The following is a 25,685-nucleotide window of genomic DNA, read 5'->3' on the forward strand; positions in this document are numbered from 1 at the left end:
CCCTACCTTATGCTGGAGGAAGTTCTCCGATTCACAAAGCCTTCCTCCAACCTAAATGGCTCTTGCATTGAAGGAAGAGCTACTTAAGTTGGAAGAAGGCTCCTCAGGCTTCAAGGCCTTAGGATACAATATGTTCAGCCAATTACAAAAGCAACCACCATCAATGATCTCTAGCATTCCACTGCCATCTTTCCCTGTAAGGCAGCAACCGAGATGAAATTCTAGTGTGTTCCAGAATGGCCACCAAGCAAATCAATTCAATAGAACGTGCCCTATGCTACTATGCAAAACAGGTTATTTTAGAAAACCATCTCATCAGTTTAGATATACATTGTACCCTTTTGGTCAGCAGAAACATTGCGGGGGGACATTTGATTAATGTGAATAATTCAATACTCAAGACAAAACAATATATACTAAAACTGACAAGGAGGATAACAAAATCTGAATTCAGTGGCACCTTTAAGACAAAGTTTTATTCAAGGTATAAGTTTTCCTGTGCAAGCATACTTCCTCAGATACAGTGAAACAGAATTTCCTCAACCATTATATACAGAAAGGGAGAGGGGGTAGGAGCTCAAACTTTGTTCTGCTGCTTCAGATCAACACAGCTCCCCACATAAACCTGACAGGGAGGATGGGATTGCACAACTGACTAAAACAACTAATCTATCAACAACTGCTTATAGGAACTTCTAACTATATGATTTAGGTAAGAGATGGCAACTCTTACCTGCTGTACCCACTTCTTTAACACCCACAAGAGATGGTCTGAAATACACCATCTAGACCAGGGGTGTCAAACATGTGGCCCATGAGCCACATCCAGCCTGTACAGGGCTCAATTCCGCCCCTCAAGCAACTTTCCTCTCCTGCTTCCATTTCCAGGGCTGATGCTGCAGCCTCACTGTAACTTTCTTTTCCCCAACTCACTCAGTTGCTTTTTGCTTCCTGTTTTTGCCTCTTGCCTCCCTTCTCCCTGTCACACACACAAACAAAGAGAGAGAGTGCTCCATGGCTGTTTCCTGCTTTGTGTGGAAGAGATTAAAAAAACAAGCCCCTCTCTCTCTCTCTCACACACACACACAGCTTCTGCTTCCTTCTCCAGGCCTGCTCCTTTTCTTTTGAGGAAGAAAAAGAGAAAAAACAAATCTGGAGTCCCATCCTGGCCACTTAAGAACAACAATAAAACAATGTTTTATTCCAGGTATAAGTTTTGGTGTGCAAGCACACTTCTTCTTGGGTGGGTGGGTGGAGGGATTCTTCTGAGAAGTACAATGTACATTAAGGAAATTATTTTGGCTTATTCTAAAAAGTTTTTTTTTTAAAGGACTGGATTTGTCTGTTCCTATGTGGATTTGTTTTCTTTCAAAAAGACCCTGATTAGGAATTAGAACACCTGCAGTGGTCCTTATATCTTGGAGAGTGGAGTGATTTCAAATGCCAAATGATAATAGCACACATTGGAGCTTTGTTATCAGTTGCATTTCAGCAGTATCTCTTTCCAATGTTGTGATTTCTAATGTTAAGACTTATGCCCATTTATTCTTTGCATCTTCCTGGGCTGAATCTTCCAAAATGGAATGGAGACTTAGGTTTCCTGTCTCATTACCAACGCTGCTATCTCCATGCCTACTACCCCTTTGCGTATCACACCTAATCAGGGCTTATTTTTGTAGCAGGCACTCCTTTGCATATTAGGCCACACACCCCTGATGTAGCCAATCCTCCTGGAGCTTACAGTAGGCCTTGTACTAAGAGCCCTGTAAGCTCTTGGAGGATTGGCTACATCAGGGGCATGTGGCCTAATATGCAAAGGAGTTCCTGTTACAAAAAAAGCCCTGCACCTTATCCAATCAAACTTGCTGTTGTCATTAACCTGCTATTGCCATTTAACATCTGAAAGTTTTTATCTCCAGTACCTCATATTACATCATCACCATCATTATCATTATCATTTTAATTTATAAATCATTTATTCCCTGCTGGCGCAAGGCTCTAGATGATTTACAACAATATAAAACCAAACCAAGAACTACAATTCAGATGGAGGTAAACATTTGCAATCCCACTCTGGACTGCACCAGAGACTCACAGGTGAGTGAGGAGGTGGCAGAAACAAGGATGCAGAATTAAAGAGGTGGGTGCCAGCTATGTTGGAATCATCACGGTCCTCAACTAAAAACCTGGTGGAACATCTCCGCCTTACAGGCCCTATGGAACTACATCAAATCCTGCAGGGCACTGGTGGTATTTGGCTGAGAGTTCTACCAAGTCTACTTGAGTACAGCCATCTATCTTTCAGGTCAGGGACCCACCAGTAGGTTGCTCTCAGCAGAGCCAGTGCTCTTCCAAGGACATACCGCAGTCCCAAAGATACACAGGTCACGGATCACTTAAGTCCTTAAAGGTCAAAACCAGAACCTTGAATCTGACTTGGTATTCCACTGGAAGTCAGTGTAGCTGGTGCAGCACGGGTTATATATGTGCTGTCCATGGTGTTCCCATCAGGTCCGTGTTCTGAACCATGTAGTGCTTTCAGATCAGTCTCAAAGGCAGGCCAGAGTATAGTGAGTTACAGTAGTCTAGCTGAGAGGTAACCATTGCATGGATTATAGTGCCTAGGTCAGGATGTGAGAGGAAAGGGACCAGTTGCCTGGCTTGGTGTAGATGAAAAAGCACCAGCCTAGCAATACTCGTGATCTGGGCCTTTATGGTCAGGGATGCATCCAGGGTCAGACCCAGACTCTTGACAAATGATGCCGATGCCAATTGCGTCCCATCAAGAGTGCCCTAATCCCAAAGCACCGCCCCCCTCAGCCACAAAACCTGCATCTTTTTCAGATTCAGTCTCAACCTGCTCTTTTTTAGCCATCCCACCATGGCTCCCAAACCCTCAGCCAAATTATCAGGGCAATCTCCAAGTGGCTGTCCAATAACAGATACAGTTGGATGACATCCACATACCAAAGCTTTGCACCAGCTGGTCAAGGAGGTGCATATAGATGTTAAATAGCATTAGAAAGTGGGGAACTCCACTGGAGAACTCCACATATCAGGTCAGGTCACATTTCAGGTCACACCACCTCCCCTAGCACCATCCTCTGTTCCCAACCACGGAGAAATGAGATAAAGCACTGTAAGACTCACCCCACAAACTCCCATGCTGGTGAGGCAGTGAGTTAAGAGGTCATAACTGACTGTGTCAGTTGCTGCTGTAAGATTTAACAATAACAGCAGCACCAACCCTCCTTGGTCCAGCTGACAGACGGTTATCTGTCAGTGCAACCAACACCATCTCTGTTCCATGGCCAAGGCGGAAGCCTGATTGGAATGGATCCAGTGCTGATATGTCCTCCAGAAAACTCTGGAGCTGCTTGGCAACTGCTCTCTCAATCACCTTGCCCAGAAACAACAAATTGTAAACTGTGCCATAATTGGCCAGATCTTTCAGATCCAGAGATGGCTTCTTCAAGAGCAGTACAACCACAGCCTCCTTCAAACCCCCTAGAGAGACCCTTGTCTGCAAAGATAGGTTAATAATGTCTAACAGAGAATCCGGAATCCTCTCATTGCCAGCTTTAACTTGCCATGAGGCACATGGTGCAAGGAAGCATGTGGTTGGCTAAACAGCACCACTACCAACAACAGTAATGGAGAGCGGGCTGAAACTGTCAAGGACTAAACCCAAAGATGGCCAAGGGGCTTCCAGTTTACTGCTGTATCAACATTGGCTGGTAAGTTGCAACAGAGTGACAAGACTGTCTGCAAAAAAGCTTGCAAATGCCTCACAGCTAATAATTAAATTTCTAGGTTTTTTGGGTCCTCTCAGTGAGGGACATCAAGAATCTAATCACCCTAAACAATTGTGCTGGGTGTGAGCTAGTGGATGCGAGGAGGCTGAGCAGAATTCTCTCTTCACAGTCTTCATCACCACCTCATGCATTGCCCAGCCCCAAAAAGTGACATTTATGTCAGATCTGGCCCCTGTAACAAATTAGTCTGACACCTCTGAGCTAGACTGACAGCAGCATAGAAGATGCCACAGCTTTGTTCAAGGCACCACTTATTAACTGGCCAACCAGTCACTTCTCCACTTTCTCAGTGCTGAAAGCAGAAACCCACAGGACCTTTGTATTATCAAAAGCCTTCTCCGGCATCCCTCCAAAATCTGTCAGCTGAGGGTTGGTCTGTCTCAGAAACAACATCTGACTCTTGGGTGCAGTGCACAGAGCTTAGGCTGTACTGGTTCTCAGTTCTCAAGCAGTCTGACTAGAAAAAAAAAATCAAACCACTTGAATTGGAAAGTTTAAAAAAAGCCAGCCATCCCTGATTTCAATATGAAGAAATTCAAACTGTAAAGTATACCTGCCATATTCTGTAATAAAAAGAATAAAAGGAATTTCCCAGAGCACAAGAACTACTCTCAGATGAATTGCAGTTTGCACATCGCACTGAGAAGACCCAGACAAGAATTTCAGTTCATTAGTGTTAGCTTAAAAGGATTCTTGCAAGAGTCTAATATCTATCTTATATGCATTTGCTTCTATCTGCCACCTACTGCATATACAGATCCTGAGTGAACTATAAATAGAACCAGTACATTATTACAGCCCATGATTTTCAGCAATCTGCTTTTTCAGCTCTCTTTGAACATCCAATAATTTTCCTTCAAGAATGTTTTAGCTGTGCAGTTGAATTCAGCATTTCCCTTACTTTTTGTAAAACAGGGAATAAATCAAGAATGTTTTAGCTGTGCAGTTGAATTCAGCATTTCCCTTACTTTTTGTAAAACAGGGAATAAATCTTGACTCCACTATCAACAAAGCTCCCTTTTGATTTCAAGACATCAAGAATTGCGGTGTTCAAAAGAGCATCGCCTATTGATATGGCATCCAAGGAAGCAATAAACATCAATTCTTAAAACACAGCACTTCTGGATTTTCTCTTGATAACAAATAATCATCTATATAAAGTTATTTTGCCACTTCAGAACATGTACAAAGTAAAGTATGTTTGTTTGAAATTTACAGTACAATTTTAAAACCTCAGGGTTTTTCTCAATTAAGTATTACTAGGGTTTTTCTTAATTAAGTAATCTATAAACACAAGTAAAGCCGGAAAAATCATACGTTTATAAGTTGCAAGGGGCAGCACACTGGTGGCAATGGTAGAGAGACAGTTGCAATTTGTAGCACTCCAGCTAGGAGGGAAAAGACCTGTGAGACTAGCTATGAAGTAGGAGTCAGGCCTCTACTCCAACCTGCATCTCTAGTGCTGTACTACTCTTTGATCTTCACTGCACAAAACAAGACATAAAACCTTTCAAGGCATTGTATGTGACTGGTGGGCCAAAACGCTTGGCAAATTATTAGGACCACATCACTGCTGAAATCACTTTGCACAAGTTCTCTACATTGATATGTATAAGGCAACTTTTATAGCTTGCATCTTCTTTATGTAATATGGTGTGATATTAATGAACATATGAAGCTGCCTTATACTGAATCAGACACTTGGTCCATCAAAGTCAGTATTGTCTTCTCAGACTGGCAGCGGCTCTCCAGGGTCTCAAGCGGAGGTTTTTCACACCTATTTGCCTGGACCCTTTTCAGTTGGAGATGCCGGGGATTGAACCTGGGACCTTCTGCTTCCCAAGCAGATGCTCTACCACTGAGCCACCGTCCCTCCCCAAATAGGTTTTTGATTCCGATGCTATTTTTTATTGGATTTTATTGATGTCATTTTTTCTGAACTACATTATTATTTATTTTAAGTGCTGTATATTACCTTTATCGTGGAGCTAAGACAATTAATAAATACATGATATATACATATATATATATATATATATATATATATATATATATATATATATATATAAAGTCCAGAACAGTTATATATGCTTGGTACACATGCTGCTAAATGCTGGTTGCTGAAAAAATATTCCCCTTTTTTTAACAACCCCCCCCCCCCCAATAAAACTATGGCTTCCTATGGCTTTTGAACTTCCTACAGCTTTTGGAAGTTTCACCCACTCATAACTCTCAATGCAAAAAAGCAATTAAATTAAGGTAGCTTCACAATGAAGAATGCTTGAAAAACTGTGCATTTCCTTCGTTAAATATTGCTTTGTACCAGAATGGTTTGTACTCTCACTAAAATGATAAAAAGTTGATCAGCAAACAACAATAATAAGCTTCTCTTCTTTGAGGAGTGAATTTGGGAAAAACAATTCTACAACAGTAGCCACATAAAGTCTGCTGCAACAAAATTAAACAAGAGAGCAGTAGCACCTTAAAGATTAACACAATTTTTTCCAACATAAGCTTTTTTGAGTCGGAGTTCACTTCCTCAGATGCTGCATTTGAGGAAGTGAGCAGTGACTTATGAAAAGCTAATGATGGAAGAAACTCTGTTAGCCTTTCAGATGCTACTGGACTCTGTTTAAAACACAGTCCTGCCAGGAGTCTAACAACACTGTTAATCTCATGAGTCCAAGAGGCTTTGGGCTTGTTTTTTCCCCCTTGAAAACCAATTTCAGACTCTCTCTGCACCACAGAGCAATCTACTTTAAAACATGAGGAGAAATTTCAAATACTGTTTGAAGTATGATGGTAGCAGGTGGGGGGCAGTAAGAGAAAATAGGTCTTTGGATCTCAGCCTTCAGATTTGTAGGCACCAGCCCTGCATAGATTTACAACATTTAAAAAATTTCCCAAGGGCCAACATGAAGCTTCTAGGTGCTACTAGAGAATGTTGTGATTTCTCTAGCCCTCACAAAAACACTTTGTTGATATAATAGCACTAGCACATATTCATATAGTGTTTTCAATGTCTGCAGCACTGCACATACTTTACTTCAGCAACACAACAACCCTGTAATGAATGTCCACATGACCCTGATGGCTGAGGGAGGGGGGGAAGAGGGAAGACAGCTGATGCAGAAAGAACAGCAGCCTCCTAATATCTTTACAGCAAAGGAAAAAATTTGAACTGGGGACCTTCTCAGCCCACACATTAACCAAGTTCACTATACCAAATACTAGCTGGAAAAATAAACCCTTTTAGTATCTGCACAGAGAAATTTGCCCTCCTCTTCTGCCATTACTGAAAATGCACACAGCAGGAACACCAGCACCACCCTCTAAGACATTCAACCACGACAGAGATTCAAATTTCTGGAAGGCCCAGAGAAACCACCATCCTTCTCTACATAACCTGTAGCATATAAACTAGGGGGAGGGGAGCTTTTAAGAAAAAATTAAAGAAACAAGACAAAGAAAAAGTATCTTTAAAATACAGAGAGATGTTCAAGAGATAAAATTCTGGCCATTAATAATTTGAATAACTAGGAATCCGTTCATGGATTATTTGCATAACTGTGCACCGGTTGCATTATGTACTTCTGAAGTTTTCTGCAATATGAGAAAATTAGGTGAAGCTGTATAAGTTACTACACAAAATATACAAAACATTTAAAATGCTTCCCTAATTCCCAGGTAGTGGCAGCCATCAAGAAACAAATTCTCACTTCTTCTCTATTTATCCAGTTGTACTGTAGACATGTTAATAATGGCACCTCAGATGGAAGCCGGCAATATTCTCTAGAAATAAAATCTGTGAAAGATGATAGCCCTTTCATCTTGTTACTGTTTACCACAAACATCACTAGAACAAGCAGACCTCACAATGACACATGACCCCCCCCCCCAAAAAAAAACATATTTTCCTCCAATGACCCGTTAATCAACAATGTTTTGTTTAAGTTTGACACACAAGTTTTTTCCCCTTCCACCTCTTCAGCAGCTATGCATCAGTCATTCCCCCTGGATTATTTCTGCAGAATTATTTAAAATGAAGCCAGACATATTGTGCTTTTGGAATGAAAGAATAAAATTCAAGGTAACAAATACATTTCACCACATTAGGGTTAATTAACTGTAGCAAACCACTATGGGAAAGGTTAATGCCACAAATTAATCTGCTCGCTAAATTAATCAAATGTCAAAGGCATATGCCAACTAGCTTACTTGTGTTCAGTGAGCAAAAGTCAATCAAAAGCTGACTGCAAGTCTTGTGATGTGGAGCTTGGGCAGCAGAGGGGAAGGGAGCAGGAAAACAACAAACTAAAATTATACAGGTAGCACAGTCGAATCCACACCACTCCATGTGGACAGATTTACATAAACACTGTCCTTGCATTATACATGTGGTAAGCTTAACTCCTGTCTTCACTGTAGGGTTGCCAAGTCCAATTCAAGAAATATCTGGGGACTTTGGGGGTGGAGCCAGGAGACTTTGGGGGTGGAGCCAGGAGACATTGGGGGCGGAGCCAGGAGCAAGGGTGTGACAAGCATAATTGAACTCCAAGGGAGTTCTGGCCATCACATTTAAAGGGACGGCACACCTTTTAGAATGCCTTCCTTCCATAGAAAATAATGAAGGATAGGGGCACCTTCTTTTGGGGCTCATAGAATTGGACCCCCTGGTCCAATCTTTTTGAAACTTGGGGGGTATTTTGGGGAGAGGCACTAGATGCTATACTGAAAATTTGGCACCTCTACCTCAAAAAACAGCGCCCCCAGAGCCCCTGACACCCGCGGATCAATTCCCCATCATTCCCTATGGGAATCGTTCCTGGAGGTGCATAATGGCTATGGGGGTGGAGCTTCCCCCGCCGGCCAGCTGGCTGGGGGAGGGGGGAAGCCTGTAAAACCAGGGGATCCCCCGCTGGGACCTGGGGATTGGGAAGCCTACTTCACTGGCATCTGAAAAGGACAAAGGTGGGCCTTTGGTGCAAAGTGCACGCACAAGCAACCCTAGCACATTTAATCGTTTGCCAACAAGTCTCCTGTTCCATCTGTACTGCTCTCATCATTCACTATTTGGAAAATACTGTGGCTTGATGGATCTCACATAGAATTTCCACAGGCAGAAGGGGAGGGGTGATGTTTACTGATTGTCCTCCCTCATACTGTTTGAGGGGAGGTGTCTTCTGCTCCCCAGAACAACATCTCAAAGTGTATTTCATACTGCAGTGAGATAGGGGAGGAGAAAAAGTTGTGTTTGGTTTAGCGATGAAAAATCTGTGGAAATTCTGAAGGCACATTAAGAAGTTTTTCCACTTCAAAAAATGGAAATTTGGGGAGAAATTGAAATATATGAACTATATGCATTGTCCTCCTTTATGCTTTCATTTTCTACAAGCAAACTGCAAATATACCCAATACTAGAGAGAAAACAGGAAGTTCATGCACCCTATCCTATGCTGACTTAGCACATGTACCTTACTTTACCTATCCGAAAAGCAGAAAACGGGAATTAAACAGGAAACACAAGCTTTGTGGTAAATAACATATAATATTAAATATACAGAAAAAGAATAGCACAAACAGTCAAAAATAGTATCTCCACAGTTATATGTAGTTCCAGCTAACTGCTGTCTTCTTCCTTCTGTAGCTACTGATTAGAGAGAGCTCAGTTCTCAGCGAAACTTTCAGAGTTTTGTTCTGAAGCTTTGGTGCAGTTTCTGCCCCACCTCCTTATGATCTCCCCCTCTCCAGCAAGGTAGGGCAATAAGCTAGTTGTTACCCAAACTGTAGGTATATATCTCATAGTCCTTTGAGGGAAACATGAAAAAGTAAATCAGAATGAGTGAGGTTAAAAGGACAACATAAGGCACACAACCAGAAGCAATGGAAGCCTACTATGCTCTCCTCATGAAGGTTAGGTATCCTTCTAGGTGCAAAAATGGATTTAACAGCTCTATATGTCTACAGGAGTCTTCTTTTCCCTTTAACAGCATTCCACTCATTTTAAAAGAAAATAAAAGTATTTCCTAGGAGGTTTTTCAATACTCACCAAGATTTTCAGTTTTTCCCACTGGAAAAACTAAAAAAGAGGGGCTTGGAAAAAATGGGGGGGGGGGGAACTGCTTTCCCCCAATCCCCCCCTCCCAGGCCTTCACATCTCTAGTTCTGTGGATGGTACTCCTTTCTGTCCATGGACAGCCTCTGTGGGGCCCAAGCTTGTGTTTTAAAACATATACCTAACATTGAGTTTCAAAGGAAAGATACCAGTTCAAAATGATTAAAACTAACCAACAAGCAGGCTTCGTTCCACATATAAACACTCAGTATTCCTATCTGCCCCACGCTGCTGCTTACAGTGAACATCACACTACTGCATGTATGCACCAGCAACTATGCAAAGAAGCATGGTGACCTATCCTACGGTGCCAATAGTCTTCCATAACTCATGGGTCTGTTAAGGACCAATGTTTTGCAAAGTGGACAGTTGCCAATGTTTTTGCCAGGAGGAGGAGGTGTCTTCCCCATGGACATCATTTATGGATCCCCACGGCTTTTATCTGTGCCAACAAGAGGGACCATCTTAACAGTTACTTGAACCATTCTTGATTTCCAGACAGTCTTCTGGGGATCCTGAAACCACTTGGCAATTTTTACTCTAGATAATTTCTTAAAGTGCCACATTATGTACTTTGGGTGAATAAAACTTCTTTAAAAGAAAAGCTATGGTTTTGAGGATTAGTCTCACCCTAATTTACTCTTCAGTGTGGTTCTTAGGGCAGTAACTTTTCTGAAGACAGAAGTCATACTGCATGTCACCCTGGCTACTGATATGAACTTTTAAACCTCGCTGCTCCTTCCCAATACTCCATGAACCCAGAGCTCCTCAAGGTCTTGTTAATCGCAAGTACAATTTATCTGCCAAAACTCTGCCTCTGTAATGCTCCTTTCAACTGTACAAATTGGCTGCAATCACAACACTTGAGAACTACAAACTGCAAGTTCTGTCTGTAGTATGTCAACAAAGAAAGCTGCTGGGTACTTATCCCATGATCATTCCCAAAGCCTTAAAAAAAGGCCTATACAGACCATATGGAAGTTACAGTAACTTCCTTAAGAGTTATGGATGTGAAACTGCCACAGCAAATCCCATTCATTAAATGTCTCCCTCATCAGAGAATCCCACAAAGATTCCAGCCCATATTGTCAACTTTCTCACAGTTTTAAAAACAATTCACTTCTGGCATTAACATAAAGCGGGAGAAAATATATAGAACAAGAAGTAAAATGAAGGGGAAGAAATCTATTGCCAAACTGTGTGCATTCAAGCTGTGCTGTAGATAAGAAATGAGGAATCTCCTAAAGCAAAGCAATATTTGCAAGGGCTGGAAGAATGAGCAGGTTCCAAAAATAAGACATGTGAGCTTTTGGTCTCTGAAGAAATATAATATGGTGATTTGAAGAAGACATACAGAGACGCAAATGACTAATCCACAAACCAATCAGCACAAGACGAGTGAAAAAACAAAAAGTAGCAGCAGCCTTGTAGAAGGACTGACTTCTCTGAAGAGAGGCAAGACAGTTAAAGATGATGTTACGAAAAGTTTTGGAGAGAAGGATGCAAGAATAAAAATTGGAAAAAGTGTTTTCCTGACCACAATTGCGGGGTTGGCTTTGAACCTGAGGTGATAAAGTGAAATATTTTAAACTAAGTGTGGGGGGGCACAGAATGGAGACTAGTGGATAGATCTGACAGTCTACAGTACTATGGGTACGCTTGGGTGAAGCAGAATGATCCTCATAGGATAGCAATATATAGGGATAAAGCAGGGGGGGAGTGAGGAGCACAGTTAGTAAAGAAGAGTTGACTGTGGTGGGGGAGGGACCAATTTTGATTCTCAAGCCTAGCAGAAATTGTCTAGGTGTTGAGGAAGAGAGAACAGCAGGTAGGGGACCTCCAGTAGACCATTAATGCATCAGAGGGGTGCCCACAAAGAGATAACCACAGGAATAGGAGTTTCTAAAGAAGGCCTAGAGGCACTGTGGTGTTGGGGAACAACCTGAGTGGCTGAAGTGGCAGCAAGGAAATCCTTTGGACTGGAGGAGGGTCCTCAAACAAGACATCTGCCAAGAAGGAAAGTATTGTGTGGTATATTTTAAATGGGGCAATTAAGAACACCCAAACTGATCTCTAGGGACAATTCATAAGAACATAAGAGAAGCCATGTTGGATCAGGCCAACGGCCCATCCAGTCCAACACTCTGTGTCACACAGTGGCAAAAAAATTTATATATACACACACACTGTGGCTAATAGCCACTGATGGACCTGTGCTCCATATTTTTATCTAAACCCCTCTTGAAGGTGGCTATACTTGTGGCCGTCACCACCTCCTGTGGCAGTGAATTCCACAAGTTAATCACCCTTTGGGTGGAGAAGTACTTCCTTTTATCCGTTTTAACCTGTCTGCTCAGCAATTTCATCGAATGCCCATCGAATTCGCACAGAGGGGACATCAAGTTCCCATAAGGAATTTAATGAGATGTGATATATATGGGGAGGAGTTATTTTGAGGATGCAAAAGGGGGGGAGGGCAGTCTGTGAGGAGAACTGGGAAGGGATACTGAAATTCCCTAAAGGAACTAAATTACATGATATGTACACAGAAAAAGAGAATCGTTTTGAAGGTGCCTAAGGCAGGAGGAGTCTGTGAGAATAATTGGGGAGCAGACACTGAAGTCCTCTAAAAATATTACAGGATTATTTGAAGGGTATCAAGGGGGGCGTCTGTGAGAAGTATCTGGGGAGGGGGGCACACTCAGCGTCTATTGTACATGAAGCACCTATTGAGGCAGGGTGGGTGGGTTATGAGGGAAAGGCCTATAGAAAGTGGAAGTCTGTGGAGGGACGGTGGCTCAGTGGTAGAGCATCTGCTTGGGAAGCAGAAGGTGCCAGGTTCAATCCCTGGCATCTCCAAAAAAGGGTCCAGGCAACTAGGTGTGAAAAACCTCAGATGAGACCCTGGAGAGCTGCTGCCAGTCTGAGAAGACAATACTGACTTTGATGGACCAAGGGTCTGATTCAGTATAAGGCAGCTTCATATGTAGGAGGGATGGTGGCTCAGCGGTAGAGCATCTGCTTGGGAAGCAGAAGGTCCCAGGTTCAATCCCCGGCATCTCCAAAAAAGGGTCCAGGCAATTAGGTGTGAAAAACCTCAGCTTGAGACCCTGGAGAGCCGCTGCCAGTCTGAGTAGACAATACTGACTTTGATGGACCAAGGGTCTGATTCAGTATAAGGCAGCTTCATATGTAGGAGGGATGGTGGCTCAGTAGTAGAGCATCTGCTTGGGAAGCAGAAGGTCCCAGGTTCAATCCCCGGCATCTCCAACTAAAAAGGGTCCAGGCAAATAGGTGTGAAAAACCTCAGCTGGAGACCCTGGAGAGCCGCTGCCAGTCTGAGAAGACAGTACTGACTTAAGGTGAGGGAAGGTGGCTCAGTGGTAGAGCATCTGCTTGGGAAGCAGAAGGTCCCAGGTTCAATCCCCGGCATCTCCAACTAAAAAGGGTCCAGGCAAATAGGTGTGAAAAACCTCAGCTTGAGACCCTGGAGAGCCGCTGCCAGTCTGAGTAGACAGTACTGACTTTGATGGACTGAGGGTCTGATTCAGTATAAGGCAGCTTCATATTTAGGAGGGACAGTGGCTCAGTGGTAGAGCATCTGCTTGGTAAGCAGAAGGTCTCAGGTTCACTCCCCGGCATCTCCAACTAAAACGGGTCCAGGCAAAGAGGTGTGAAAAACCTCAGCTTGAGACCCTGGAGAGCCGCTGCCAGTCTGAGAAGGCAGTACTGACTTAAGGCGAGGGAAGGTGGCTCAGTGGTAGAGCAGCTGCTTGGAAAGCAGAAGGTCCCAGGTTCAATCCCTGGCATCTCCAAAAAAGGGTCCAGGCAAATAGGTGTGAAAAACCTCAGGTTGAGACCCTGGAGAGCTGCTGCCAGTCTGAGAAGGCAGTACTGACTTAAGGCGAGGGACGGTGGCTCAGTGGTAGAGCATCTGCTTGGGAAGCAGAAGGTCCCAGGTTCAATCCCCGGCATCTCCAACTAAAACGGGTCCAGGCAAATAGGTGTGAAAAACCTCAGCTTGAGACGCTGGAGAGCTGCTGCCAGCCTGAGTAGACAACACTGACTTTGATGGACCAAGGGTCTGATTCAGTAGAAGGCAGCTTCATATGTCTGGGGTGGCATATTTGGGGGGGGGCGAGAGTTGTTCTGACGCGTAGGTCGGGGGGGGGGGGGGAGGGAAATCAGCGTCCACTTATAGGGGAGGCCGGGAAGAAGCGACGCTGAGGCCAGTCCCGCGCTGGACTCTCCATCGTGGCCCATCCCTGTCCCCAAACTGAAGCCCCACGCTTGAATCATGGAAACCCAGCCCTGTGTAATCTAAGGCGGGCAACCAGTCCGGGGCCGGGGCTGAAGGTCTTGTGCCGCTGACTGGGGGGGCTGTCGCGAGGGGGCCTGTCTGAGGCGGGCCCGCGCGAAGAACTCGCGGCTAATGGGCGGGAAGCGGCGGCGGGAGGCCTGTGGAGACAATGGGGGGGAGAAGAGAGGAGGAGGAGGAGATGCTGAGGGGCTCCGGGGCCCTCCTCGCCTTCCCAGCTGCCAGGCCGACGCAGGCGCGGGCCCTTCCTTACCTGCCGTAGATGCCTTCGGTGATGCGGTTCCGCTTCAGCGGCCGCCGGAGTTTGCTGCAGTCGGCGCTCCGGCGCTTCATCCTTCCCGGCCTGGTGCGGCCGCTTCCTCGGCTCGTGCCCCGCCCGGGTCAAAGCGACAACATCCGAGCGCGTCCGGGGCTGCCGGCGCGGAGGGAGGCGAGGCGCTTTTGTAGGATGCTTTTTAGTATTATTATTGTTGTTGTTATTATTATTATTATTAGCGGGGCGTGTTGTTGTTTTAATGGCGTGTTTTGCTCCCTTTTTTTTCCCCCTCTTTTTTCCGTCCGCCTTTTTTTTTTTTTATGCCCCCCGCCTAGGAAACAAAGAAATAAAAAATAATTTCAAGATGTGTCCCTCCCCGCCGCCGCGTCCCCGCGCGCAGTCTCCGCGCCCTGTCCCGCCTCCTTTCAAGAGAGGAGCCAATGGACGGGAGGGGAAAACAGGAGGTCGACGGAGAAGCGAATCAATCAACGCTGGGGGAAAGGGAAGAGAGGCGGGCAGGACGGCCAATGAATGGGGCAGATTTCTGTTGTCCCGCCTCTTGGGAGGATGGCAAAAGTCTCCCTCTGCCCTGCCTCTCAGCGTCGAGTGGCGTTTGCGGCAGCCCATCGGAGTAAGGCGTTGGTGAACTGATCGCAAAATTATCCAATAGCTGAATAGGGAATCGAGGGTTGGTGGAACAGTCTAACTATTCCCCAATGGGAGAATAGAGGTTTTTGGAGCTTCCCCACCCCCTGGTTGTATCCCACCCCTTGCTTTGACATTAGAGGAGGGATCTAAATTTGATTGAAAGAACTGCGCGCTAATAAACTGTGAGCGATGGAATGTTGAAATCTTAGGACCAAGGAATGGTCCGCCCGTAACCCAGTATTGTCATAGGCCCGCCTTCAAATGTGACTGGTAAGTAAGTTATCCAATGGAGATCAGGAGTTGAAGATCATGGCAACAAAGTAAAACCAATAGGAAACTGGGAAAGGGTAGCTTGGACAGCCAAATAAAGCGACATGGGAAACAGAACTTTAGCCAATCAGAGGTGCTTGTGTTCATTTGCTGGGGGTAGAAACTGCTGCTCCTTTAGAAAGCATTCAGATTTTGTTCTAATAGGGTAACTGGATAAATAAATATTTTGTCAGCTGGCAAAAAAAATTAATGCCCTAAACCTGAGCTTATTTACTTGGAAACAGCTGCCATTGGTGAGAATAGCACCTGCTTTCAGATGGGCATGCCCGCAACAGGGAAGGTTTGATTTTATTTTTTAGTGGATTATTTTTGGCTTCTGTCATCTTTATTTTACATTATTAAGTTTATAGCACAGAACAAAACGTGAACTACAGCAATCTCAAAGCATATACAAATATCCATGCACAGATAATCATCTATGAGCATATATACGTACAATTGGGTGTCGAACTCATTTGTTATGAGGGCCAGATCTGATATAAATGAGACCTTGTTGGGCCAGGCCATGTTGACTTGGGCCGAACCATGTCAGGCCAGGCCATGTATGTACCTATTTAAGATTAGGTAGCAATAGGGTTGCCAAGTCCAATTCCAGAAATATCTGGGGACTTTGGGGTGGAGCCAGGAGACACTGGGGTGGAGCTAGGAGCAAGGGTGTGACAAGCACAATTGAACTCCAAAGGGAGTTCTGCCCATCACAATTAAAGGGACCTCACAACTTTTTAAATGCCTTCCTTCCCTCCACCCTCCCCTTCTCTGATTTCACCTCAAAGGCGGAGCGGAACGGGCGACGCCGCTGCACTGCCGCCGCCTCTTCTCCGCTTCACCTTAGCTGCTCCTCCGAGATGGGCTCAGCCTGAGCCCATCTCGGAGGAGCAGCTACGGTGAAGCGGAGAAGAGGCGGCAGCTGCGCAGCGGCGTCGCCCGCTCCGAGATGGGGCGGCTCACCACGCTCCTTGGCGCCGTTTCCCCCCCTCCCCCCGCTTCCGCTTTTTTGGGGAGCGGGGGAAGAGGCTGGAAATCCTGGGGTCCCCCGCCAGGGTGGGAGGGTTGGGAAGCCTAGGTAGCAAAGATATAAACTTTATAAAGGACACAGATAAACACAAACAATTTTAAAAACACTTAAAACATGCTCAAAACATTAGCACTTTTTGGTGTTAAAGGTGCTTTCTTTGTAATTCTTCCATGCGATCCAGGCAACTGGGCAAAGGAAGCTCCGGCTCTTTCCTTCCTTCCCCATGGGACCAGGAGGGGTAGGAGCCTCAGCCAATAGAAGGAAGAGAGGCTTGGCTCAGTAACTTTGCTTTATGATTGAGAGAGCATAGCAGAGCAAGCTCTGCTTCCTCCCCAAAAGAGGAGACTCAGCCAATGGAGAAAATAAGAGGTTTTGCTCTGTAGCTCCTGTGCAATGGAACAAGCCTTGCAAAGCAAACTTATGCAGACGGAAGCAAGAGAGAGTGAGAAGGAAGCAGATGACAGCCAGTTGTTCGAGGGCCTGATAGGAACCCGCTGGGGGGCTTATTTGGCCCCCAGACTGCATGTTTGACACCCCTATTCTATAATATCCAGATCATATTTATATCTTCTTTATCATATAATTACTTATACAACCTGCTTGAATATATTCTTATTTTTAAGCCTCTATTTAAGTATCTTTATTCTGTTCTTCCCAATTATCTTCACTTCATATATGATAATTTATTATTACAAACATGCACTACTAGGGGAGGGACTTTAGGGGAGTCCCTCTACTTTAGGTGACTACTTTAGGGGAGGGACAGTGGCTCAGTGGTAGAGCACCTGCTTGGTAAGCAGAAGGACCCAGGTTCCAATCCCTGGCATCTCCAAAAAAGGGTCCAGGCAAATAGGCGTGAAAAACCTCAGCTTGAGACCCTGGAGAGCCACTGCCAGTCTGAGTAGACAATACCGACTTTGATGGACCAAGGGTCTGATTCAGTATAAGGCAGCTTCATATGTAGGAGGGACGGTGGCTCAGTGGTAGAGCATCTGCTTGGGAAGCAGAAGGTCCCAGGTCCAATCCCTGGCATCTCCAAAAAAGGGTCCAGGCAAATAGGTGTGAAAAACCTCAGCTTGAGACCCTGGAGAGCCGCTGCCAGTCTGAGTAGACAATACTGACTTTGATGGACCGAGGGTTTGATTTAGTATAAGGCATCTTCATATGTACTAACTTTTATTTCCTTAATCTATATTTTGATTCATATATAATCACTACAAATGCCCTGTGTGAAATAATGGTGACATCAGGGGGTGTGGCCTAATGTGCAAATGAGTTCTTGCTGGGATTTTTCTACAAAAAAAGCCATGTATACAGCAGTTCCTGCCCATGAACTGGCTCTCCCTCCTGCAGCATTCTGGGGCAGATCTCCTCATAACTTTTTTTTTTTTAACTTTAAGATTTTTTATTATTATTGTCTTTTAAAATACAGGAAAGCAAAAGTTTCTCATGACCTTGATGGATTTCTTGTCCTCTCTAGGGAGATGCTCTCAGATGCTGGTTGAAAACAGGAGGGGAGGGGGGAATGAGCAGGCAATTAGGCCAAGGTCTGCTTAAAGTTTGATAGCTTCCTTCCATCCAGCCCACAGAAAGTTAAAACTCATACACAAGATGGTGTTTCTCCACAGATGCTTTGTAACCAATTTAAAAATCCAGATCCACAATTCATGTTTTGCAGGACTTCAATAAAATAACCAAGAGACGTTATCGAAAACTTTCTCTGTGTCTAAAAACAGAAATGCCTTTTCTCCTTGAATACTCAATTGCATTCAGCAGAAATAGAATATTATCTTTCATGTATCTTTTTGAAACAAATCCTGTTTGGTCTACATGTATTAAATCTGGTATACATTTTCTTAATCTCTCTGCCATTGTTGCAGTGAATATTTTATAATCTACATTCAATAATGAAATTGGTCTGTATGATTTTGGTGAAAATGGGTCATTCCCTTCCTTATACATTAATGTTATATTTGCTTCTTGTCAAATTGCAGGTATATATATATATATATTCTCTTGTATTTCATCCATAACTCTTTGCAAATTATTGCTAATATATCTTCAAAGGATTTGTAGTATGTTGCTATCACCGTTGGGTCCATGTGCTTTATCTTTCAAAAGTTTTTTTATAGCATAATTGATTTCTTGTATTGTTTACATTTATTATTTTCAATATGTTGGCTTTTATGTTGACTTTATCATACAGACTGTCCGGAAAGAATGTGTACGATCGTTTATATAAAAGCTATATTTCAACAGCCTGTATAAAGCAAGAATGTGTGGATTTGCATAAAACAAATTATGCTATGACTGAATCTGTGCTGTTGGTTACCCTTGATTTATGGAAGTGTGAGCTAAAAATGTTTAAAACTTAGACGTCTTGTTCATATAACAAACTGCAGTTTTAAGCAGAGCTAGAACCCTTCTAAGTCCATTAAAGCAGATTAATTTTAAAAGGGTGTAACTGTTTAGAAGAGTGCTGAAATAGTGTTGCAGTGCCTTAAAGAGTGACAAATGGACATTACCTAAGCATTTGTCAGCAGGAGATGACTTTGTCAGACACTTATAGCGTTCAAAGCACTTCAGAGACATTATTTTGCTGTTGTTTCTGCAACAGCCCTATAAGACCAGTACCACACCAAAGCTGAGACAAAGTGGCTTGCCTAAGGCCAGCCACCCAGTGAATGGTTGCCTAAGTGAATTATTGCAACTGAAGAGGAGTTTTTGCTTAACTTAACTATATCTGGGCTTTAAATGCAAAATGTGACATACCTATGTATTTCACTTAGTGTCACCAGGTTTGACTCAGGAAATATCTGGGGACTTTGGGGGTGGAGCCAGAAAACTTTGTGGGTGAAGCCAGAAGAACAATTGAACTCTGAAGAGAGTTCTGGCCATCACATTTAAAGGGACAGTGCTCCTTTTAAATGCCTTCCTTCCATTGGAAATAATGGATGAGGGTACCTTCTTTGGGGGCTCATAGAATTGGACCTCTGGTCCAATCTTTTTGAAACTTTGGGAGGGGGGTTGAGGAGAGGCACCAGATGCTTTGCTGAAAATTTGGTGCATCTACCTCAAAAAACAGCCTCCCGAGCCCCAGATACCCACTAGGGTTGCCAAGTCCAATTCATGAAATATCTGGGGACTTTGGGGGTGTAGCCAGGAGACATTGGGGTGGAGCCAAGATCAAGGCTGTGACAAGCATAATTGAACTCCAAAGGGAGTTCTGGCCATCACATTTCAAGGGACCGTACACCTTTTAAATGCCTTCCTTCCATAGGAAATAATGAAGGATAGGGGCACCTTCTTTGAGGGCTCACAGAATTGGACCCCCTGGTCCAATCGTTTTGAAACTTAGGGAGTATTTTGGGGAGAGCCACTGGATGCTATACTGAAAATCTGGTGTCTCTACCTCAAAAAACAGGGCCCCCAGAGCCCCAGATACCCGCAGATCAATTCTCCATTATTTTCTATGGGAATAAGCCTCCTTAGGGAAACATGAGTTCCCAGCAGACATTTCCCTCCCCTCCCCCCGCTTTCTGATGACCCTGAAGCGGGGGGAGGGTCTCCATACCGAGGGATCCCCTGCCCCCACCTGGGGATTGGCAACCCTAATACCCACAGATTAGTTCTCCATTACACCCTAGGGGGACTGATCTCCAGATGGTATAATGGAGTGCCCAGAGGCTGTTCCTCCCCCACCCCCGCTTTCTGATAACCCTGGAGCAGAGGGAGGGCCTCCAAACCAGGGGATTCCCTGCCTCCAGTTGGGATTGGCAACCCTAATTTCACTAGCGTCAGTACTTGGAAACAAGACGAGGACGACAGTGGCAAAGTACCTCTGCTCATCTCTTGCTTTGAACACCTCATGCATGGGGACACCATGTTAGCTGCAACTTGACAGAACATTTTACTTCTAACCCTCAGTGCTCACAAATCTCCCCCTTCCTGCACCTATATATTGACAGCTGATGTAGTGTAATGGTTACTGTGTCTGGAAAGCAGGCTTCAGATCTTCACTTTGCCATGGAAACTTGCCAGGTGATCACACACGCTCTCAGCCTAGCCTACTTCACAAGGCAGTTGTTGTGAAGACAATAGGGTTGCCAAGTCCAATTTAAGAAATATCTGGAGACTTTGGGGGTGGAGCCAGGGGACTTTGGGGGTGGAGCCAGGAGACTTTGGGGGTGGAGCCAAGATCAAGGCTGTGACAAGCATAATTGAACTCCAAAGGGAGTTCTGGCCATCACATTTAAAGGGATGGCACAGCTTTTAAATGCCTTCCTTCCATAGGAAACAATGAAGGATAGGGGCATCTTCTTTTGGGGCTCATAGAATTGGACCCCCTGGTCCAATCGTTTTGAAACTTGGGGGATATTTTGGGAAGAGGCACTAGATGCTGTACTGAAATTTTGGTGCCTCTACCTCAAAAAACAGCGCCCCCCCCCCAGAGCCTCAGATACCCGCAGATCAATTCTCCATGATTTTCTATGGGAATAAATCTCCATAGGGAATAACAGAGTTCCCAGCAGACATTCTCCTCCCCTCCCCCCCATTTTCTGATGACCCTGAAGCGGGGGGAGGGCCTCCAAACTGGGGGATCCCCTGCCCCCACCTGGGGATTGGCAACCGTAGAAGACAAAATGAAGGAGGGGGAGAATGATATTTGCGGCTGCTTTGGGTTTCACTGAGGAGAAAAGCAGGGATACAGACATCTAAATAAACAAGAGCAAGGCATCTGAAACAGCAGAAGCACTCAGGTAGAGAGCGCCAGGACAACTACAAAGCTATTCAGAAGGAGAAGGGTGGCTTGGCACTGTCATAGGGTTGCAATCCCCAGGTGGAGGCAGGGGATCCCCCAATTTGGAGGCCCTTCCCCAGCTTCAAGGTCATCAGAAACTGGGGAGGGGGGGAAGTGTCTGCTGGGTCCTCCATTATTCCCTATGGAGACCAATTCCCATAGGGAATAATGAAAAATTGATCCATGGGTATCTGGGGCTCGGGGGGGGGGCTGTTTTTTGAGGTAGAAGAACCAAATCTGCAGCACGGCATCCGGCACCTCTCCCAAAAACACCCTCCAAGTTTCAAAAAGATTGAACTTAGGGATCCAATTCTATGAGCCCCCAAAGAAGGTGCCCCTATCCTTCATTATTCCAAATGGACAGAAGGCATTTAAAAGGAGCACGGTCCCTTTAAATGTGATAGCCAGGACTCCCTTTGGAGTTGAATTAAGCTTGTCACAACTTTTCTCCCAAAGTCTTTTGGCTCCACCCCCAAAGTCCCCAGATATTTCTTGAATTGGACTTGGCAACCCCTACACTGCCATCCTCGGCTTGTTTCGAAGTACTGGCACTAGTGAAATTAGGCACAGGAAAGCAACTAAAAGGCTTTAGCAGTGGCCACGCAAATGATCTGCCCCTGGAGCTGCCACTCGGAAGAGAGTAAGTGGCAACTCTGGTACTGAATCGGAAGCACGGACAATGTGATCCTGAGCAGAGTTAAATCGTTCTAAGTTCATTGACTACAATGTACCTAGAAGTTTGTAATTCCCCTTAGGATTGCACTATAAATTGCCTGAAAAACTTTTGAATTTCTTTGCTTCCTTTCTTTTTTAGGCACATCTGTTTTTTAGCAAAATGTAGGGTTAAAAAATTGCATAAATCAACACGCTTCTGCCGAACCTTCCGAGTCTGTTCACCTTGGCTGGAATTTTTTCTGGCTCTGGCTGGATTTTTCAAAATCAGTCTCACCCTTGCAATGCTTACATTATGAAAAACATCCCTCCCATTTGCTACTATAACTATGTGAACTCAGCAAAGTATTTGAAAAGGGAGAGGCAAGGAGTAAATTAATCTACAGTGTAATTCCATGTGGAGTTACTCCAGTCTAAGCCCCATGAAATCAATAAGCTGATATCTGGAGGTCAGTCGTCTTTCCTGCAGTACTCCAGTTCCCACTTGGAGAGGTTGGCAGCCTTATGAAGAAGAGATTGGATTTATACTCTTTACTACCTGAAGGAGTCTCAGATCTCTCTTCCCTTCCCCTCCCCACTACAGACACCCTGTGGTAGGTGGAGCTGAGAGAGCTTTTTCCAGAACTGCTTTTGAGCAGAACAGCTCTATGAGAACATGTGACTGACTCAAGGTCACATCAGCAGGTGCATGTGGAGAAGTGGGGAATCAAACCCGGTTCTCTCAGATAAAAGTCTGTGCACTTAACCAAACTGGCTCTCTTATGCCTTACTCCTTTCTTTTAGGGTTAATTTCTAAGCACAGCTGGAAATGTAGCAGCTGCTCCTAGGACGGAAAAATGACTGACTCCAGCCTTGTACAACAGCCTGCCCTGCATTGATTTAGAAGCCATGGGTGATTTGGGTACATATATTCTAGAAAAGAATAGTCATCCTACAATATGTTATCAGAAGACACAAGGAGCGAAATAGCAGGTAGTGGTAGGTCTCTAGGGTCTCAGGTGGAGGTTTTTCACATACCTCTTCCTTTAACATGAAATACTGTTGGGAGAATGAATGTGATAATTTCTTAATGCAAAGCTGATGTTCTATGCAGACAGAGCTAGCAACTCCAGATTGGAAAGTTCCTGGAGATTTGGGGGTGGTGCCTGGGAGAATGGAGTTTGAGGAGGGGGCTCAGGAGGGATGCGATATCACAGAGACCATACTCCAAAGCTGCCTTTTCCTCCAAAGAAATGGATGTCTATTAACCTGAAGATTAGTTGTAATTATGGAAGATCAGGCCCCACCTGGAGATTGATAACCGAGCCTTGGCCCTTTCCTCGCTGCCTTATATGGTGCCAGATCCTTGGTCTATCAAAGTCAGTATTGTCTACTTGACTGGAAGAAGTTCTCCAAAGTGCCTGGTGGAGTTCCGTTCACACCTTCTGCTACCTGAGATTCTTTACCTGGAGAAGCTGGAGAATTTCTGCATGCATAGTAGGTTCTCTTCTTCTGAGTTCTGGGCCATAAGGCCTACATCCCCCAAGTCACTGAATATTCAAGCAGTAAGTAAATTTGATTTGATCCCTATGATTCCCTTGTTTTGTGATATTTCCAGGGGTTAGTTCCAGCAGTTGTACAGTAAACACCATTTCTACAAACACCATTTCTTTCCTATTTTATCAATAGTTAGAGGAGAAGAAGAAGAAGAAGATGATGATGATGATGATGATATTGGATTTATATCCCGCCCTCCACTCCGAAGAGTCTCAGAGCGGCTCACAATCTCCTTTACCTTCCTCCCCACAACAGACACCCTGTGAGGTGGGTGGGGCTGGAGAGGGCTCGCACAGCAGCTGCCCTTTCAAGGACAATCTCTGCCAGAGCTATGGCTGACCCAAGGCCATTCCAGCAGGTGCAAGTGGAGGAGTGGGGAATCAAACCCGGCTCTCCCAGATAAGAGTCCGCACACTTAACCACTACACCAAACTGGTACAAGGTTGCTTTCTTACCACTTCTGCAAGTTATAACCTTGCATATGTGCTCTTGATAGTATAGAATCTTGATGGAAGTAGCAGTTCCCCTGTCTAGAGAGTGAATTTTCAACAACGTAAAGCTTTGATATAGTTCATCAAATCAGTTTGCAGTTCCAAATCTTTGCAGGGTTTTTTTTTAAAATGTATTTCATTCTTTGATGGATTTGCTGATTGATTGAGGAGCCTGCACTAGTTATTCATAAACTGTGAGAGGAAACCTGACAGTGTCAGGAGAAATAAGTTAATTAAATACAGGATTGGATCAATATTCAGGTGAGGCCTGGAGTTCTCTTGGAATTACAACTGATCTCCAGACTACAGAGAAAATGGCAGTTTTAGAGGATGGATTCTCTGGCATCACAGTCCTGCTGACCTCTCTGCCTTCCCCAAACTCTACCATGCCCAGGCTCTGCCCCATGCCTCCAGGTATTTCTCAGCCTGGACAGGTCAACCTTGTAGGTTACCTTGAAGTAGTCTCTCCCCCTCCCCTGCAAGAGTCCATGTGTTGTATATCTGCTTGAGTTGTTGCTGGATAGCAGAACAGTTACCACCAGGGGTCATTTTGTAGAAAAATAGGTGGTGGAGTTCATCCAGGGACCTACTATTCAATGGACAAGGTAGGTAGGTGGGGAGGAGGAGGGGGAACCCTCAGAAAGGTTCAGGAACTGCGCTCCTGTGAGCTTTTGCTGAATTCAAGTTCTGGTTACTACACTGGTTCCATTCCTGTGAAGAAGAAGAAGAAGAAGAAGAAGAAGAAGAAGAAGAAGATATTGGATTTATATCCCGCCCTCCACTCGGAAGAGTCTCAGAGCAGCTCACAATCTCCTTTCCCTTCCTCCCCCACAACAGACACCCTGTGAGGTGGGTGGGGCTGAGAGGGCTCTCCGAGAAGCTGCCCTTTCAAGGACAACTCCTGTGATAACTATGGCTAACCCAAGGCCATTCCAGCAGGTGCAAGTGGAGGAGTGGGGAATCAAACCCGGTTCTCCCAGATAAGAGTCTGCACACTTAACCACTACACCAAACTGGGTCTGAATTCTGACCATTTCCAGAAAGTAGTGTTGGGGGACAATTGATTGGATCTATACTTTTTTATTTTCTCCAGTGGCGTTAGCTCTTGCTATTCAACACCTGCATGAAAACTGCTGAGAAAAATTGTCCAGAGACTTAGAATTAAGTTTCAACAGAATGCATAATTCTATTTCTCCTTTCTCAGAGTGCCAAGCGAGGCAGTGGATGTTCTAGACCCGTGCCGGGATGCAGGCCAGTGTACTGTAGCTCAGTCTGGAAAAGATGGAGGTGCAGTCAGTAGATTCTATGCCAAACCAGAGAGTGAGGAGTCTGTGGTAAACAGACACGCTTGGAACCTCTGCACTCTGCTGCCTTTACTGATATTCAAAATCTGTTGCTCGAGATGGCTGCCTCTTTCTTCCCTTGAGGGTATCCCTACACCAAGTCCCACAACCCTTTCTGTTGTTTCTATGACAGTCCTTCAGCTGTTAAATTTATCAACTCAGCCATTGCTTATGATCCACAAGGACAATGGCTGCTGCATGCAAATAATGACATACGAAAGCATCACCAACAGTTATGCCTGTAATACCCACCCCATTCCATATCCTCCAACTGATAGCTGCTGACACCCTGGCCTGCTCTCCCTCTGCCTCAGATAAGGACTAAGGAGGTTGCTGTCTGGTGTG

At 44.7% G+C, this 25,685-nt stretch overlaps 1 protein-coding gene across 1 annotated transcript in view; it reads right to left on the minus strand.

Annotated features, from left to right (window-relative positions):
* The window catches only part of MACO1 (macoilin 1), a 120,812-nt gene extending 105,835 nt beyond the window's left edge, over positions 1 to 14,977 (minus strand). The window contains exon 1 of the mRNA XM_060257913.1: positions 14,502 to 14,977. Coding sequence (XP_060113896.1) covers positions 14,502 to 14,581 — 80 coding nt within the window. The 5' untranslated portion in view covers positions 14,582 to 14,977. The remainder of the gene's footprint in view (positions 1 to 14,501) is intronic.
* Between the last annotated feature and the right edge of the window lie 10,708 nt (positions 14,978 to 25,685).

The sequence above is a fragment of the Heteronotia binoei genome, chromosome 17 (genome assembly GCF_032191835.1).
Source record: "Heteronotia binoei isolate CCM8104 ecotype False Entrance Well chromosome 17, APGP_CSIRO_Hbin_v1, whole genome shotgun sequence".
Classification (NCBI taxonomy): Eukaryota; Metazoa; Chordata; class Lepidosauria; order Squamata; family Gekkonidae; genus Heteronotia; species Heteronotia binoei.